Source organism: Lepidochelys olivacea (assembly GCF_965140295.1).
Source record: "Lepidochelys olivacea isolate rLepOli2 genome assembly, chromosome: 10".
Taxonomy (NCBI): Eukaryota; Metazoa; Chordata; order Testudines; family Cheloniidae; genus Lepidochelys; species Lepidochelys olivacea.
The window spans coordinates 81872509-81888907 of NC_140420.1; the positions used below are offsets into that span (position 1 = coordinate 81872509).

The 16399-nt window shown below is 50.9% G+C and overlaps 1 protein-coding gene across 2 annotated transcripts in view; it reads left to right on the forward strand.

Moving 5' to 3' along the window:
* Window positions 1-16399, forward strand: part of LOC311527596 (NADPH oxidase 5-like) — a 106188-nt gene that overhangs the window by 34864 nt on the left and 54925 nt on the right. Inside the window, exons 4-5 of one of the 2 annotated variants that reach the window (XM_084641752.1) lie at window positions 6191-6257; window positions 8012-8097. In XM_084641752.1, coding sequence (XP_084497878.1) covers window positions 6191-6257; window positions 8012-8097 — 153 coding nt within the window. The remainder of the gene's footprint in view (window positions 1-6190; window positions 6258-8011; window positions 8098-16399) is intronic. The other variant, XR_014713384.1, reaches the window with a different exon arrangement.

Consider the following 16399-nt stretch of genomic DNA (forward strand, 5'->3'; position numbering starts at 1 on the left):
TATCACCTCAGTCTCTAGTCACCCATAGTATTCAAGACCTGAGTTGCTAATGTAAGATGTCAAAAACAAGCAGGAAAAAGGTTTCTTTTAAACAAAATAACTCCACTTGTTTATACCATTATGTAAATACCATAAAGAAGCAAAAAAGGGTTAAAAATTTTTTATTTATTGTAGGTCACCTTTAACACACATAGGAAACCTTTTGAGTCTTTCCCTTGAACTACTTTACTTCATTCAGAATAGTTTCTCAGAGTCAATTTGCTCACTCTCAATTTAGCTTTAAATGTTTGCTTACCTGTTCTTCCATGTGTGTGGTCAAAAGGATATTCAAGATTACAAAATATTTAAGGGCCACATGCTCAGAGATGCTGAGCACCTGCAACTCCATTCAGTGACTCGCAGGCCAGCCCTAAATGTTCACATTTGAGCTATTTGCCAAGTCTATTTGTCTAAGGTTTTAGTTTAAAAATAAGACCACTGAATGGTTCAATTTAACATTAATTATTGGCAATTTACAATGAAATACTGATGCCAAGTGTATATTTTGTTATCTTTAGGGCTTGTTTGTACCTATATAACTTTCTGTTTAGAAAATAGCATGGCTATTTGATTAGCTATCCTGATAAAAACACCATTATACTGGTGTAACTGCATCTACCTAAGGTGCTGCATGGATTTAACTATATCTGTTTCTAAACCAATTTTGTTAAATCACTATAAAAACTTTGTGTAGACAAGCCCTTACTGAGACTAATTCTATAGAATAGCAGAGCTGCATAGTGCGCTACACATTCCCTACTGTGAAGAGATTTCAGTTGAGGGCAAACAGAAGAGATTAACAGAAACGTAGGGCTGAAAGAGAACTCAAGAGCCCTCTGCACTGTGGCAGGATTAAGCAGACCTAGACCATCCCTGACAGGTGTTTGTCTAACCTGTTCCTAAAAACCTCCAGTGATGGGGATTCCACAGCCTCCCGTGGAAGCCTATTCCAGTGCTAGAGTTAGCAAGTTTTTCCTAAGGGTATGTCTACACTACGGAATAAGGTCGAATTTATAGAAGTTGGTTTTTTAGAAATCGGTTTTATATATTCGAGTGTGTGTGTGTCCCCACAGAAAATGCTCTAAGTGCATTAAGCGCATTAACTCGGCGGAGTGCTTCCACAGTACCGAGGCTAGAGTCGACTTCCGGAGCATTGCACTGTGGATAGCTATCCCACAATTCCCGCAGTCTCCGCTGCCCATTGGAATTCTGGGTTGAGATCCCAATGCCTGATGGGGCTAAAACATTGTTGCGGGTGGTTCTGGGTACATATCGTCAGGCCCCCCTTCCCTCCCTCCCTCCCTCCCTCCGTGAAAGCAAGGGCAGACAATCGTTTCGCGCCTTTTTTCCTGAGTTACCTGTGCAGACTCCATACCACGGCAAGCATGGAGCCCGCTCAGGTAACCGTCACTGTATGTCTCCTGGGTGCTGGCAGATGCGGTACGGCATTGCTACACAGTAGCAGCAACCCATTGCCTTCTGGTAGCAGACAGTGCAGTACGACTGGTAGCCGTCCTCGGCGTGTCTGAGGTGCTCCTGGCCACGTCGGCTGGGAGCGCCTGGGCAGACATGGGCGCAGGGACTAAATTTGGAGTGACTTGAGCAGGTCATTCTCTTTAGTCCTGCAGTCAGTCCTATTGAACCGTCTTATGGTGAGCAGGCAGGCGATACGGATTGCTAGCAGTCGTATTGTACCATTTTCTGCCGGGCAGGCAGGCGATACGGATTGCTAGCAGTCGTATTGTACCATTTTCTGCCGGGCAGGCAGGCGATACGGATTGCTAGCAGTCGTATTGTACCATTTTCTGCCGGGCAGGCAGGTGATACGGATTGCTAGCAGTCGTATTGTACCATCTTCTGCCGGGCAGGCAAGAGATGAGGATGGCTAGCAGTCCTACTGCACCATCTTCTGCTGAGCAGCCATGAGATGTGGATGGCATGCAGTCCTTCTGCACCGTCTGCTGCCAGCCAAAGATGTAAAAGATAGATGGAGTGGATCAAAACAAGAAAAAGACCAGATTTGTTTTGTACTCATTTGCCTCCTCCCCCGTCTAGGGGACTCATTCCTCTAGGTCACACTGCAGTCACTCACAGAGAAGGTGCAGCAAGGTAAATCTAGACATGTATCAATCAGAGGCCAGGCTAACCTCCTTGTTCCAATAAGAACAATAACTTAGGTGCACCATTTCTTATTGGAACCCTCCGTGAAGTCCTGCCTGAAATACTCCTTGATGTAAAGCCACCCCCTTTGTTGATTTTAGCTCCCTGAAGCCAACCCTGTAAGCCGTGTTGTCAGTCGCCCCTCCCTCCGTCAGAGCAACGGCAGACAATTGTTCCGCGCCTTTTTTCTGTGCGGACGCCATACCAAGGCAAGCATGGAGGCCGCTCAGCTCACTTTGGCAATTAGGAGCACATTAAACACCACACGCATTATCCAGCAGTATATGCAGCACCAGAACCTGGCAAAGCAATACCGGGCGAGGAGGCGACGTCAGCGCGGTCACGTGAGTGATCAGGACATGGACACAGATTTCTCTGAAAGCATAGGCCCTGCCAATGTATGCATCATGGTGCTAATGGGGCAAGTTCATGCTATGGAATGCTGATTCTGGGCTCAGGAAACAAGCACAGACTGGTGGGACCGCAAAGTGTTGCAGGTCTGGGACGATTCCCAGTGGCTGCGAAACTTTCGCATGCGTAAGGGCACTTTCATGGAACTTTGTGACTTGCTTTCCCCTTCCCTGAGGCTCATGAATACCAAGATGAGAGCAGCACTCACAGTTGAGAAGCGAGTGGCAATAGCCCTGTGGAAGCTTACAATGCCAGACAGCTATCGGTCAGCTGGGAATCAATTTGGAGTGGGAAAATCTACTGTGGGGGCTGCTGTGATGCAAGTAGCCCACGCAATCAAAGATCTGCTGATATCAAGGGTAGTAACCCTGGGAAATGTGCAGGTCATAGTGGATGGCTTTGCTGCAATGGGATTCCCTAACTGTGGTGGGGCCATAGACGGAACCCATATCCCTATCTTGGCACCGGAGCACCAAGCCGCCGACTACATAAACGGCAAGGGGTACTTTTCGATAGTGCTGCAAGCTCTGGTGGATCACAAGGGACGTTTCACCAACATCAACGTGGGATGGCCGGGAAAGGTACATGACACTTGCATCTTTAGGAACTCTGGTCTGTTTCAAAAGCTGCAGGAAGGGACTTTATTCCCAGACCAGAAAATAACCGTTGGGGATGTTGAAATGCCTATATGTATCCTTGGGGACCCAGCCTACCCCTTAATGCCATGGCTCATGAAGCCGTATACAGGCAGCCTGGACAGTAGTCAGGAGCTGTTCAACTACAGGCTGAGCAAGTGCAGAATGGTGGTAGAATGTGCATTTGGACGTTTAAAGGCGCGCTGGCGCAGTTTACTGACTCGCTTAGACCTCAGCGAAACCAGTATTTCCACTGTTATTACTGCTTGCTGTGTGCTCCACAATATCTGTGAGAGTAAGGGGGAGACGTTTATGGCGGGGTGGGAGGCTGAGGCAAATCGCCTGGCTGCTGGTTACGCGCAGCCAGACACCAGGGCGGTTAGAAGAGCACAGGAGGGCGCGGTACGCATCAGAGAAGCTTTGAAAAACAGTTTCATGACTGGCCAGGCTACGGTGTGAAAGTTCTGTTTGTTTCTCCTTGATGAAACCCCCCCCTTTGGTTCACTCTACTTCCCTGTAAGCTAACCACCCTCCTCTCCTCCCTTCGATCACCGCTTGCAGAGGCAATAAAGTCATTGTTGCTTCACATTCATGCATTCTTCATTCATTCATCACACAAATAGGGGGATGACTACCAAGGTAGCCCAGGAGGGGTGGTGGAGGAGGGAAGGAAAATGCCACACAGCATTTTAAAAGTTTACAACTTTAAAATTTATTGAATGCCAGCCTTCTTTGTTTTGGGCAATCCTCTGTGGCGGAGTGGCTGGTTGGCCGGTGGCCCCTCCACCGCGTTCTTGGGCGTCTGGGTGTGGAGGCTATGGAACTTGGGGAGGAGGACGGTTGGTTATACAGGGGCTGTAGTGGCAGTCTGTGCTCCAGCTGCCTTTGCTGCAGCTCAACCATACACTGGAGCATACTGGTTTGGTCCTCCAGTAGCCTCAGCATTGAATCCTGCCTCCTCTCATCACGCCACATTTGAGCTTCAGCCCTGTCTTCAGCCCGCCACCTCTCCTCCCGGTCATTTTGTGCTTTCCTGCACTCTGACATTATTTGCCTCCACACATTCGTCTGTGCTCTGTCAGTGTGGGAGGACAGCATGAGCTCGGAGAACATTTCATCTCAAGTGCGTTTTTTTTTCTTTCTAAGCTTCACTAGCCTCTGGGAAGGAGAAGATCCTGTGATCATTGAAACACATGCAGCTGGTGGAGGAAAAAAAAAGGGACAGTGGTATTTAAAAAGACACATTTTATAAAACAGTGGCTACTCTCTTTCAGGGTAAACCTTGCTGTTAACATTACATACATAGCACATGTGCTTTCGTTACAAGGTCGCATTTTGCCTCCCCCCACCGCGTGGCTACCCCCTCAACCCTCCCCCCTCCCTGTGGCTAACAGCGGGGAACATTTCTGTTTAGCCACAGGCAAACAGCCCAGCAGGAATGGGCTCCTCTGAGCGTCCCCTGAAGAAAAGCACTCTATTTCAACCAGGTGACCATGAATTATATCTCGCTCTCCTGAGGATAACACAGAGAGATAAAGAACGGATGTTGTTTGAACGCCAACAAACATACACTGCAATGCTTTGTTGTACAATGATTCCCGAGTACGTGTTACTGGCCTGGAGTGGTAAAGTGTCCTACCATGAAGGACGCAATAAGGCTGCCCTCCCCAGAAACCTTTTGCAAAGGCTTTGGGAGTACATCCAGGAGAGCCGCGAATGCCAGGGCAAAGTAATCCGTTCACATGCTTGCTTTTAGACCGTGTATAGTATTTTAAAAGGTACACTCACCGGAGGTTCTTTCTCCGCCTGCTGGGTCCAGGAGGCAGCCTTGGGTGGGTTCGGGGGGTACTGGCTCCAGGTCCAGGGTGAGAAACAGTTCCTGGCTGTCGGGGAAAACCGGTTTCTCCGCTTGCTTGCTGTGAGCTATCTACAACCTCATCATCATCATCTTCGTCCCCAAAACCTGCTTCCATATTGCCTCCATCTCCATTGAAGGAGTCAAACAACACAGCTGGGGTAGTGGTAGCTGAACCCCCTAAAATGGCATGCAGCTCATCATAGAAGTGGCATGTTTGGGGCTCTGACCCGGAGCGGCCGTTCGCCTCTCTGGTTTTCTGTTAGGCTTGCCTCAGCTCCTTCAGTTTCACGCGGCACTGCTTCGGGTCCCTGTTATGGCCTCTGTCCTTCATGCCCTGGGAGATTTTGACAAAGGTTTTGGCATTTCAAAAACTGGAATGGAGTTCTGATAGCATAGATTCTTCTCCCCATACAGCAATCAGATCCCGTACCTCCCGTTCAGTCCATGCTGGAGCTCTTTTGCGATTCTGGGACTCCATCATGGTCACCTCTGCAGATGAGCTCTGCATGGTCACCTGCAGCTTGCCACGCTGGCCAAACAGGAAATGAGATTCAAAAGTTCGCGGTTCTTTTCCTGTCTACCTGGCCAGTGCATCTGAGTTGAGAGTGCTGTCCAGAGCGGTCACAATGGAGCACTCTGGGATAGCTCCCAGAGGCCAATACTGTCGAATTGTGTCCACAGTACCCCAAATTCGAGCCGGCAAGGCCGATTTAAGCACTAATCCACTTGTCAGGGGTGGAGTAAGGAAATTGATTTTAAGAGCCCTTTAAGTCGAAATAAAGGGCTTCATCATGTGGACGGGTGCAGGTTTACATCGATTTAAAATGCTGCTAAATTCGACCTAAAGTCCTAGTGTAGACCAGGGCTAATATTCATCCTAAATCTCCCTTGCTTCAGATTAAGCCAGTTACTTCTTGTCCTAGCTTCAGTGCACCTGGAGAATAATTGATCGCTGCCTTTTTTAAACAGTCCTTAACATATTTGGTCGTCTTTTCTCAAGACTAAACATGCTCAGTTTTTTTTTTTTTAAAATAACCTTTCTTCTTGGTTAACTTTTCTAAACCTTACGTCTTTTTTTTTTTTTAAGCTCTTCTCTGGACATCTTTCCTAATGTTTGTCACCCAGAACTGGAGACAACTGAGGTCTCACTGATAGTGAGTAGTGTCTTCTGTGTCTTACATATTGTCACAGTCTCACAGGACTTGTGCTGTCTCTCCGCTCCGTATGGGAACCCCCTTCAGCGTTACAGCCCTTTACGGGGGTCCACTCTCTCTTGGAGGTTAAACCATAGGCCCCTCCGCCTCCTGGAAGTGCACCTCTCTGAGCCTTAAGCACTCCTGTCTCTTGCTGTGAGCCCCCTCAGGGGATCCACTCACTCTGGACCCCTGGGGCCTCCACTCCCAGAGGGAATAATGCAACCCCGATCTTTAGACTGCAGTAACTCTCAGCCAGCGTAAAACGGAAGGGTTTGTTGAACATCTGAACACAGCATAGGAAGCTCTCAGGGTCCTCAGGCCTAGCATCCCTCAGCACAGTACATCTAGGTCTCTCCCGTATCCAGGTGGGCTCTGGTCTCTTCCCAGTACAGCTGCCCCCTCCTTCTAGCTGACCATCCTGTATCATCTCCTCCAACAGCTCCTCCCCCATCCTTTTGTCTTCGGTCCCAGGTAAACAGGCCGCCTGGGCCTCCTCTCCTCCGTCCTTTGTTCCCCCGCTGCCTGGAACTGGCTGGTCAGGTCACCGGGGTCCTCCCTCTTCAGACTTTTGTCCTCCCACTGGCCAGAACCGGCTGGCTGCCAAGATGGAGTGGGCCTCCTGGTCACCAGTTGCTAAGGTACCCAATCTCCAGTCTGTTGTCCAGGGTCCCAACTGCTAGGCGAGATCACACCTGGTCCTTTGCAACAACAAACCCTCTCTCCCACCACCTCGCTAAGCACGCAGCACACAGGGAAAAGTTAGACCCCCACCATATTCATGCCAAGCACTAAGAAAATCCCATGTTTCGTCACACATATGACACTCCTGTTAATACATCCCAGAATGATACTAGCATTTTTCACCATCGATCGCAGCAGAGCTGCTTTAGTTGGTAGCGTAGACATGGCCTCACACTGACAGTAATTACAAATCAGTGCTCAGTTACTTCCATTTGTTTGACAGGGGAAGGATGGTCCAGCAGTTAGGTCACTAGCCCAGGATTTAGAAGACTTCAGTTCGATTCCCTGCTCTGCCATAGACTTTCTGTGTGACCTCAGCCAAGTCAAGCTGCTCTGTGCCTTAGTTCCCTATCTGTAAAATGGGGATAATAGTATTTCCCTCCCGCATAGGGGTGTTGGGAGATACCATAATGATGGGAGCCAGATAGGTGCCTAAGATAGATGCCTCTATTAACCAGTCTAGTTTACTCTGCTGCCATCTACCACTGGGAATAGTCTGGATAAGTCCATGAGAAGAGAGGCACTTGAAACTGATGAAGTCAGATTAATCTCTAAATATTGCTCATCTTTATGGAAATTCTCTCTCTCTAACTTTCTCTGTACACATGTAATTCCGTTGACTTCAGTGGAACTACTAACATGCATAAAACAGCTACATAGGTGCTTGCAAGATCAGATCCTTAAACCAGTTAATGAGAACACAGTTTTAACCTATCCTTGGAATGATAACTTCTGGATATAATTTCACTGCCCAAAATTCTTTGTAAAAACAGAGCCTAAATTCCCTCTAAAGATTTACAATGGTTGTAACTTACAATTAATTTTAATTCAGTAAACACACAGCGGTGTTATATTAGCCAAACTTCTATCTAATTAAATATTTACTGTACTTATGTATCTGGTGACTTAACCAGGAAGCTGGAAGTGCTGATGCAAGCATCTCTAAAATGGCGTATCTTGTATTTCTGCAGACTGACAATCCTGACCTTGGCTGGCTGACCCTCCACCTCCCACTCCTTCACGTTGTTCTGGCTACTCTCACCCTGGCAGTGTCACTGTAAGTCTTTGAACCCTGAAGCTCTCTTGGCTTGTATGGATTTCATTTCCAAAAATCTCTTGACAGGTGAAAATGTCTGTCTTTGAAGTAGTCAAAGGGGGCAGATTCCCTTTTGGTCTGCAACTTAGCATATGAGACTTTGCCTTTATTATGTTAATGGTTCTGTTGGCTTTATAAGCCTAATGCCCCTGTTTCTTCTTAAAATATTCCTCATTAACAAAAGGGACCTTTTTAATTATTCTTATATTTTTTTTAAATTGATCATTTTTTGTAGAATGTCTCACAGTCCCTTGATCTTTTGATATTATCTAAAGGGAAGTCTTTAAAACCATTTTCTGACTCCCCCTAGAGGATTTCTATCACAGCCTGGAAATAACACTACAGTGTGAGAGAAACGGAGCATTCAGTCACTTTTTCTGCACAGCTAGGTCTCAGTGCAGATTATATCTTTTCAGTATCCAGAGAATACTTATTTCTGTCAGCTCCCAGTAATGACTCCCCGATTCTATTTCCTCTTTAAGTATAAAAGCTTTTTGTCCATTTTTCCTCAGACACCATAAGGGTCCAGCATTCTCTGCCAGTCCAAATACTCCATCACTGCCCAAAGGTTTCCCATTCTTGTAATTCTACTGATCCCTGCAGATGAAGCTAGAAATCCTAATTTCAATATCTTCCTGATGCCTCATCTCCACTTATAATATGCATGAAAGTTTGACCAACTGTTGTGAATAATCTCTCATCTTCTTAAGGGTGTGATACATTTTTCCTCTTACCAAGGACCACAAATTGTATTTGTTGGAGATGAATCAGTATCTTCTACTATACACCATATAATGCTTTGGCCAATACAGAAATATCTACTAGAAAAGTCACAAAAAGTGTTATACCCTTTCTAGCAAACCATACCTAAATGTGGTTCTTGTTAGAAAGGGTCTAACGTAATCTCCATGTCCAGAGGGAATCTCAGAATCTGTTCTTTTTACCTATCATTTAAGTGCATGATTTGTGGCCCTGCTTAACAATACAATACCATTCATTTGCTGTAAGAAGGATCTATTAGAGGAACATTGTTAGCTTAATATGAACAAAAAAGATCCTTTTTTTTTTTTTACTACCTCCTTTTAGTACAAAATGCACCCGAACTCTGCTCAGCAAACCACAGTGTGATAAGGTGGGTCAATCAAGGCTGAAAGAAAGCGGGACTAATAACGGTACTAGTCCGTTTTCTCCAGTTGAGGTTGGTGGCACCCATCCCTAGACCACTCCCTCTTTCCTAAAGGAAAATTTTTTAGTGATTATGAGTAGCAACATTACAATAGTGTGTAGAGGCTCAGATTTTTCAAGACCACAAGTGCCTAAATTCCTTTTGAAAATGAGATTCAGGCTCTGATTCAGGTGTTGCAACGCTGATACAACACTTGAATTCCCGTAAAAATTTGAGCCATGATGAGAGACAGTCTTGCTTGCCTTAAAAGCTCATATATAAGTTCTACTGAAAGTCTGGAGCAACCATGTTAGTTTGTTTAGCAGCTGCCATCCATGAAAGAACTGCATCCCTTTTTTCTGGGTGCTTAAGTACTTTGATCACATTAGGGATAGAGAGAGAAATAACCTTGAAAAATTATTATGGAAGGAATGGTGGAGAATCATTGTAGTAGAGGACAACTAGCAAGGAGATGGATGGATGATGTGCGGCAGATCACTGGAAGGTCAGCTGCTTAGTGCTGGAAGTTAGCAAAGGGTCATGAAGGCTTCTGAAAATTCTAGAATGTCACTGAGATTCATACATAAATAAATAGATCTACTTAGCCCTCAGAAAGGAAATTCAGCGATGAAGAACCTGCCTATTTAAATAATATTAAGCACATAATGTTAATATAAAAGCTGAGAATTTCAAAGCCACAGTTAACATTCTTAAATTTATGTTGTTGTATTTCTCTCCCCATTCTTCCACAACAGCATGGGCCATTGACAGTAGCAGATTTAACTTTATTTGTTTTGTATCATGGCTTTTACCTTATTTAAACAAATCTTTGCCAATGATTATAGGCTGTAGTGCAAATGCACAGAACTGAATTTTGCAGATTTTATTGGATTAAATTTTATTAAAATACACTGTTTATGTGTAGGTTGTGGGTTTTTTGGATCACTTGGCAAAACTCCCACAAAAACATGCAGATGAAATAGCACGTGGCGAATTAGGAGAATCAATATGTGGTTTGCCTGAAGTCTTTCTCAAGGACGCATGCCTAATCAATAACAGCAGGCCACAATGTTACAATTGAAATAGGTATTTTTAGTCTTACATTCTGATTTAAAATGGCTGTATTTCTCAATCCTAACTGCAACAGGTTCTGGCTTAAACATACTTCATATATGTATTCCTCTACATTCCACAGGTGATCCCTAAAATGCCTCTGTAAAGGTTCCTTCCCCACTTTGAACTCTAGGGTACAGATACGGGGACCTGCATGAAAGACCCCCTAAGCTTATTCTTACCAGCTTAGGTTAAAAACTTCCTCAAGGTACAAACTATGCCTTGTCCTTGAACCCTATGCTGCCACCACCAAGCATGTTAAACAAAGAACAGGGAAAGAGCCCACTTGGAGATGTCTTCCCCCCCAAGCCCTTCACCCCCTTTCCTGGGGAAGACTTGATAAAAATCCTCACCAATTTGTACAGGTGAACACAGACCCAAACCCTTGGATCTTAAGAACAATGAAAAAGCAATCAGGTTCTTAAAAGAAAAATTTTAATTAAAGAAAAAGTAAAAGAATCACCTCTGTAAAATCAGGATGGTAAATACCTTACAGGGTAATCAGATTCAAAACAGAGAATCCCTCTAGGCAAAACCTTAAGTTACAAAAAGACACAAAAACAGGAATATACATTCCCTTCAGCACAGCTATTTTACCAGCCATTAAACAAAAGAAATCTAACGCATTTCTAGCTAGATTACTTACTAACTTTTTACAGGAGTTCTGACCTGCATTCCTGATCTGTTCCCCCACAAAAGCGTCACACACACAGACAGACCCTTTGTTCCCCTCTCTCCCCCTCCAGCTGTGAAAGTATCTTGTCTCCTCGTTGGTCACTTTGGTCAGGAGCCAGCGATGTTATCTTAGCTTCTTAACCCTTTCCAGGTGAAGAGTTTTGCCTCTGGCCAGGAGGGATTTTATAGTTCTGTATACAGAAAAGTGGTTACCCTTCCCTTTATATTTATGACAGCCTCAATCTTAGAGTATGTCTAGACACCTGCAGCTGGCCTGTGCCAGCCTACTCAGGTTCGCAGGCCTGTTTCATTATTGTGCAGACTTCCAAGTTCAGGCTGGAGCCGAAGCTCCGGCAGCCTGTGAGGTGGGAGGCTCTGGGAGCCTAGGCTCCAGCCCGAGCTAGCAAATATACACAACAATGAAACACCCCTGCAGTGAGAGCCTGAGTCAGCTGGCATGGGCCAGCCACCGGTGGCTAGTTGCTGTGTAGGCATACCCTTACTTTCTTATAGAGATCCGGTATCCTTCTGATATTAAAAAAACAAAACATATTGAGGTATCAGTAAAGTGCTGTGTTTTTTTTTTTAAAGTAAATTCTAAGGTAAAGCTGAAATATACAATAACTATACCTAAGCTTCCTGGAACACATCCGATGAAAGCATTGTGCCATACTACAGATCTCCATCTAAGTTGTTTTTCAATCAGGGCTTTTCTTTTTGCAGGTGTGAGTTTTGCATGTGCAATAAATTATGCTCACTATACTGTTCCTATAGCAAACTGCATGTAAAATACATGAATTAATTGCTGGTTTTGAAAGACAGGCCCTGAAATGTTGGTTGTGACTAATGTGCATCAAGCTGTATGGAGGGCATTGCTGTTGCTCTCAGGGATGAAAATTCTCTGAGTTGTGGAAGTGCTAAGGAACTAAGAACCAGACGTGAAAATCATGGAGGATGGTGTGTGTGCAGAGGGCAGTGGGGCTAGTAGAGTGGTGGAGGGAGGGGGCTTTATACATCTGTGTGTGTACAGGGACTGTGACAGGTGGAGTCAGATGCCTGGCGTGTGTGTGTGCAAAGGGATATGTGCTGCCTGTGAAAAGGGGTGGAAGGGCCGCTGCCCTGTGTGTGCAGGAGAGAGCAGGAGGGGGTGCTGGTGCCTGGGGAGTATGCATGAGTGGGGCAAAGGGGAACAATGCCTGGTAGGGGCTGATAACCCCTGGTGTGAGAGAAGGGATAGAGAATGGGCCATGTGTGTGTGTGAGACAGAGAGAGTGAGAGGCAGGTACTGCCTGTGGAGTGGGGCGGGGGGTGAAAGGAGGAGGTACAATGGGCGGAGGGGGTGTAGGCGAGAGGCGGATGCCTGGGGGGTGCACTGCTTGCACAGGGCTGGTGCTCTGGGTGTGTACGGCCAGGAAGGGAGGGGGGCTGGTGCCCTATGTGCATGTAGGGGTGAGCAGGTGACCAGTTTGTGTGTGTGGAGGCAGCTTGGTGTGCGTGTGGACACCTGGCGCGTGTGAGCGGCAGGGCTGGTACCCTGAGGGGGAAGTGGGGCCTTGGTGCATGTGGGGACACGTGGGTGGGTGGGGCAGGGCTGGTACCAGTGTGTAGTGCCTGGTATGTGAGTGGGGCCCTGTAGGGGCGGGGCAGCTAGTGTGTGTGTTGGTGGGGAGGGGCTGGTACGCAGTGTGTAGTGCCCTATAGGGGCGGGGCAGCTTGTGTGTGTGTGTGTTGGTGGGGAGGGGCTGGTACACAGTGTGTAGTGTCCTGAGGGGCGGGGCAGCGTGTGTGTGTGTGTGTTGGTGGGGAGGGGCTGGTACGCAGTGTGTAGTGTCCTGAGGGGCGGGGCAGCTAGTGTGTGTGTGTGTTGGTGGGGAGGGGCTGGTACGCAGTGTGTAGTGCCCTGTAGGGGCGGGGCAGCTCGTGTGTGTGTGTGTGTGTTGGTGGGGAGGGGCTGGTACGCAGTGTGTAGTGCCCTGTAGGGGCGGGGCAGCTCGTGTGTGTGTGTGTGTTGGTGGGGAGGGGCTGGTACGCAGTGTGTAGTGTCCTGAGGGGCGGGGCAGCGTGTGTGTGTTGGTGGGGAGGGGCTGGTACGCAGTGTGTAGTGTCCTGAGGGGCGGGGCAGCGTGTGTGTGTGTGTGTCGGTGGGGAGGGGCTGGTACGCAGTGTGTAGTGTCCTGAGGGGCGGGGCAGCTCGTGTGTGTGTGTGTTGGTGGGGAGGGGCTGGTACGCAGTGTGTAGTGTCCTGAGGGGCGGGGCAGCTAGTGTGTGTGTGTGTTGGTGGGGAGGGGCTGGTACGCAGTGTGTAGTGCCCTGTAGGGGCGGGGCAGCTCGTGTGTGTGTGTGTGTGTGTTGGTGGGGAGGGGCTGGTACGCAGTGTGTAGTGCCCTGTAGGGGCGGGGCAGCTCGTGTGTGTGTGTGTGTGTTGGTGGGGAGGGGCTGGTACGCAGTGTGTAGTGTCCTGAGGGGCGGGGCAGCGTGTGTGTGTTGGTGGGGAGGGGCTGGTACGCAGTGTGTAGTGTCCTGAGGGGCGGGGCAGCGTGTGTGTGTTGGTGGGGAGGGGCTGGTACGCAGTGTGTAGTGTCCTGAGGGGCGGGGCAGCTCGTGTGTGTGTGTGTGTCGGTGGGGAGGGGCTGGTACGCAGTGTGTAGTGTCCTGAGGGGCGGGGCAGCGTGTGTGTGTTGGTGGGGAGGGGCTGGTACGCAGTGTGTAGTGTCCTGAGGGGCGGGGCAGCGTGTGTGTGTTGGTGGGGAGGGGCTGGTACGCAGTGTGTAGTGTCCTGAGGGGCGGGGCAGCTCGTGTGTATGTGTGTGTCGGTGGGGAGGGGCTGGTACGCAGTGTGTAGTGCCCTGTAGGGGCGGGGCAGCTCGTGTGTGTGTGTGTGTTGGTGGGGAGGGGCTGGTACGCAGTGTGTAGTGCCCTGTAGGGGCGGGGCAGCTAGTGTGTGTGTGTGTTGGTGGGGAGGGGCTGGTACGCAGTGTGTAGTGCCCTGTAGGGGCGGGGCAGCTCGTGTGTGTGTGTGTGTGTTGGTGGGGAGGGGCTGGTACGCAGTGTGTAGTGTCCTGAGGGGCGGGGCAGCTCGTGTGTGTGTGTGTGTCGGTGGGGAGGGGCTGGTACGCAGTGTGTAGTGCCCTGTAGGGGCGGGGCAGCTCGTGTGTGTGTGTGTGTGTGTTGGTGGGGAGGGGCTGGTACGCAGTGTGTAGTGCCCTGTAGGGGCGGGGCAGCTCGTGTGTGTGTGTGTGTGTGTTGGTGGGGAGGGGCTGGTACGCAGTGTGTAGTGTCCTGAGGGGCGGGGCAGCGTGTGTGTGTTGGTGGGGAGGGGCTGGTACGCAGTGTGTAGTGTCCTGAGGGGCGGGGCAGCTAGTGTGTGTGTGTGTGTGTCGGTGGGGAGGGGCTGGTACGCAGTGTGTAGTGTCCTGAGGGGCGGGGCAGCTTGTGTGTGTGTGTGTCGGTGGGGAGGGGCTGGTACGCAGTGTGTAGTGTCCTGAGGGGCGGGGCAGCGTGTGTGTGTGTGTGTTGGTGGGGAAGGGGTGGTACGCAGTGTGTAGTGTCCTGAGGGGCGGGGCAGCGTGTGTGTGTTGGTGGGGAGGGGCTGGTACGCAGTGTGTAGTGTCCTGAGGGGCGGGGCAGCGTGTGTGTGTGTGTCGGTGGGGAGGGGCTGGTACGCAGTGTGTAGTGTCCTGAGGGGCGGGGCAGCGTGTGTGTGTGTGTCGGTGGGGAGGGGCTGGTACGCAGTGTGTAGTGTCCTGAGGGGCGGGGCAGCGTGTGTGTGTTGGTGGGGAGGGGCTGGTACGCAGTGTGTAGTGTCCTGAGGGGCGGGGCAGCGTGGGTGTGTGTGTGTCGGTGGGGAGGGGCTGGTACGCAGTGTGTAGTGTCCTGAGGGGCGGGGCAGCGTGTGTGTGTTGGTGGGGAGGGGCTGGTACGCAGTGTGTAGTGTCCTGAGGGGCGGGGCAGCGTGTGTGTGTCGGTGGGGAGGGGCTGGTACGCAGTGTGTAGTGTCCTGAGGGGCGGGGCAGCTCGTGTGTGTGTGTGTGTCGGTGGGGAGGGGCTGGTACGCAGTGTGTAGTGTCCTGAGGGGCGGGGCAGTGTGTGTGTGTGTGTGTCGGTGGGGAGGGGCTGGTACGCAGTGTGTAGTGTCCTGAGGGGCGGGGCAGCGTGTGTGTGTGTGTGTCGGTGGGGAGGGGCTGGTACGCAGTGTGTAGTGTCCTGAGGGGCGGGGCAGCGTGTGTGTGTTGGTGGAGAGGGGCTGGTACGCAGTGTGTAGTGTCCTGAGGGGCGGGGCAGCTCGTGTGTGTGTGTGTTGGTGGGGAGGGGCTGGTACGCAGTGTGTAGTGTCCTGAGGGGCGGGGCAGCTCGTGCGTGTGTGTGTTGGTGGGGAGGGGCTGGTACGCAGTGTGTAGTGTCCTGAGGGGCGGGGCAGCTCGTGTGTGTGTGTGTTGGTGGGGAGGGGCTGGTACGCAGTGTGTAGTGTCCTGAGGGGCGGGGCAGCTAGTGTGTGTGTGTGTGTCGGTGGGGAGGGGCTGGTACGCAGTGTGTAGTGTCCTGAGGGGCGGGGCAGCGTGTGTGTGTGTGTGTCGGTGGGGAGGGGCTGGTACGCAGTGTGTAGTGTCCTGAGGGGCGGGGCAGCGTGTGTGTGTGTGTGTCGGTGGGGAGGGGCTGGTACGCAGTGTGTAGTGTCCTGAGGGGCGGGGCAGCGTGTGTGTGTGTGTGTCGGTGGGGAGGGGCTGGTACGCAGTGTGTAGTGTCCTGAGGGGCGGGGCAGCGTGTGTGTGTTGGTGGGGAGGGGCTGGTACGCAGTGTGTAGTGTCCTGAGGGGCGGGGCAGCTCGTGTGTGTGTGTGTGTGTGAGTGAGTGTGAGCGCGCGCGCGCTGTGGGGGCAGCGGGGCACAGCGGGCGGCCGCCGCGCGGGGCGGGTTCGGAGCGGCGCGCGCGCGGCGGGGCCGGTGACGGTTGCCCGCTCGCCCGCCACGAGCCCCGGGCCCGCGGCCCGTGTGTAGCGCGGAGGATGGCCGGGGAGCGGCTGCTCCTGCTCGCCGCGGCGCTCGCCCTCCTGCCGGCTGCCCCGGCCCAGAGCGCCTCCGCGGCGGAGCCGGCCCCCGCCACGCAGGGTACGGCGCGGGGCACCGCCCTGCCCGGTGGGGGGGGGTCCCTGCTCGCTGGGGCGGGCCCAGCTCCCCTCCCCGCAGGGGGCGTGGCCCCGCCGGCCGCGCGGAGCTGCCCCCCGGGCAGGCAGAGCTGGGCTGGGGCCCGCGCCCTGGCTCCTGCTTCGGCCCTGGCGGGCCCGTGACGGCCTCCAGCCCCGCCCCGCTCCGC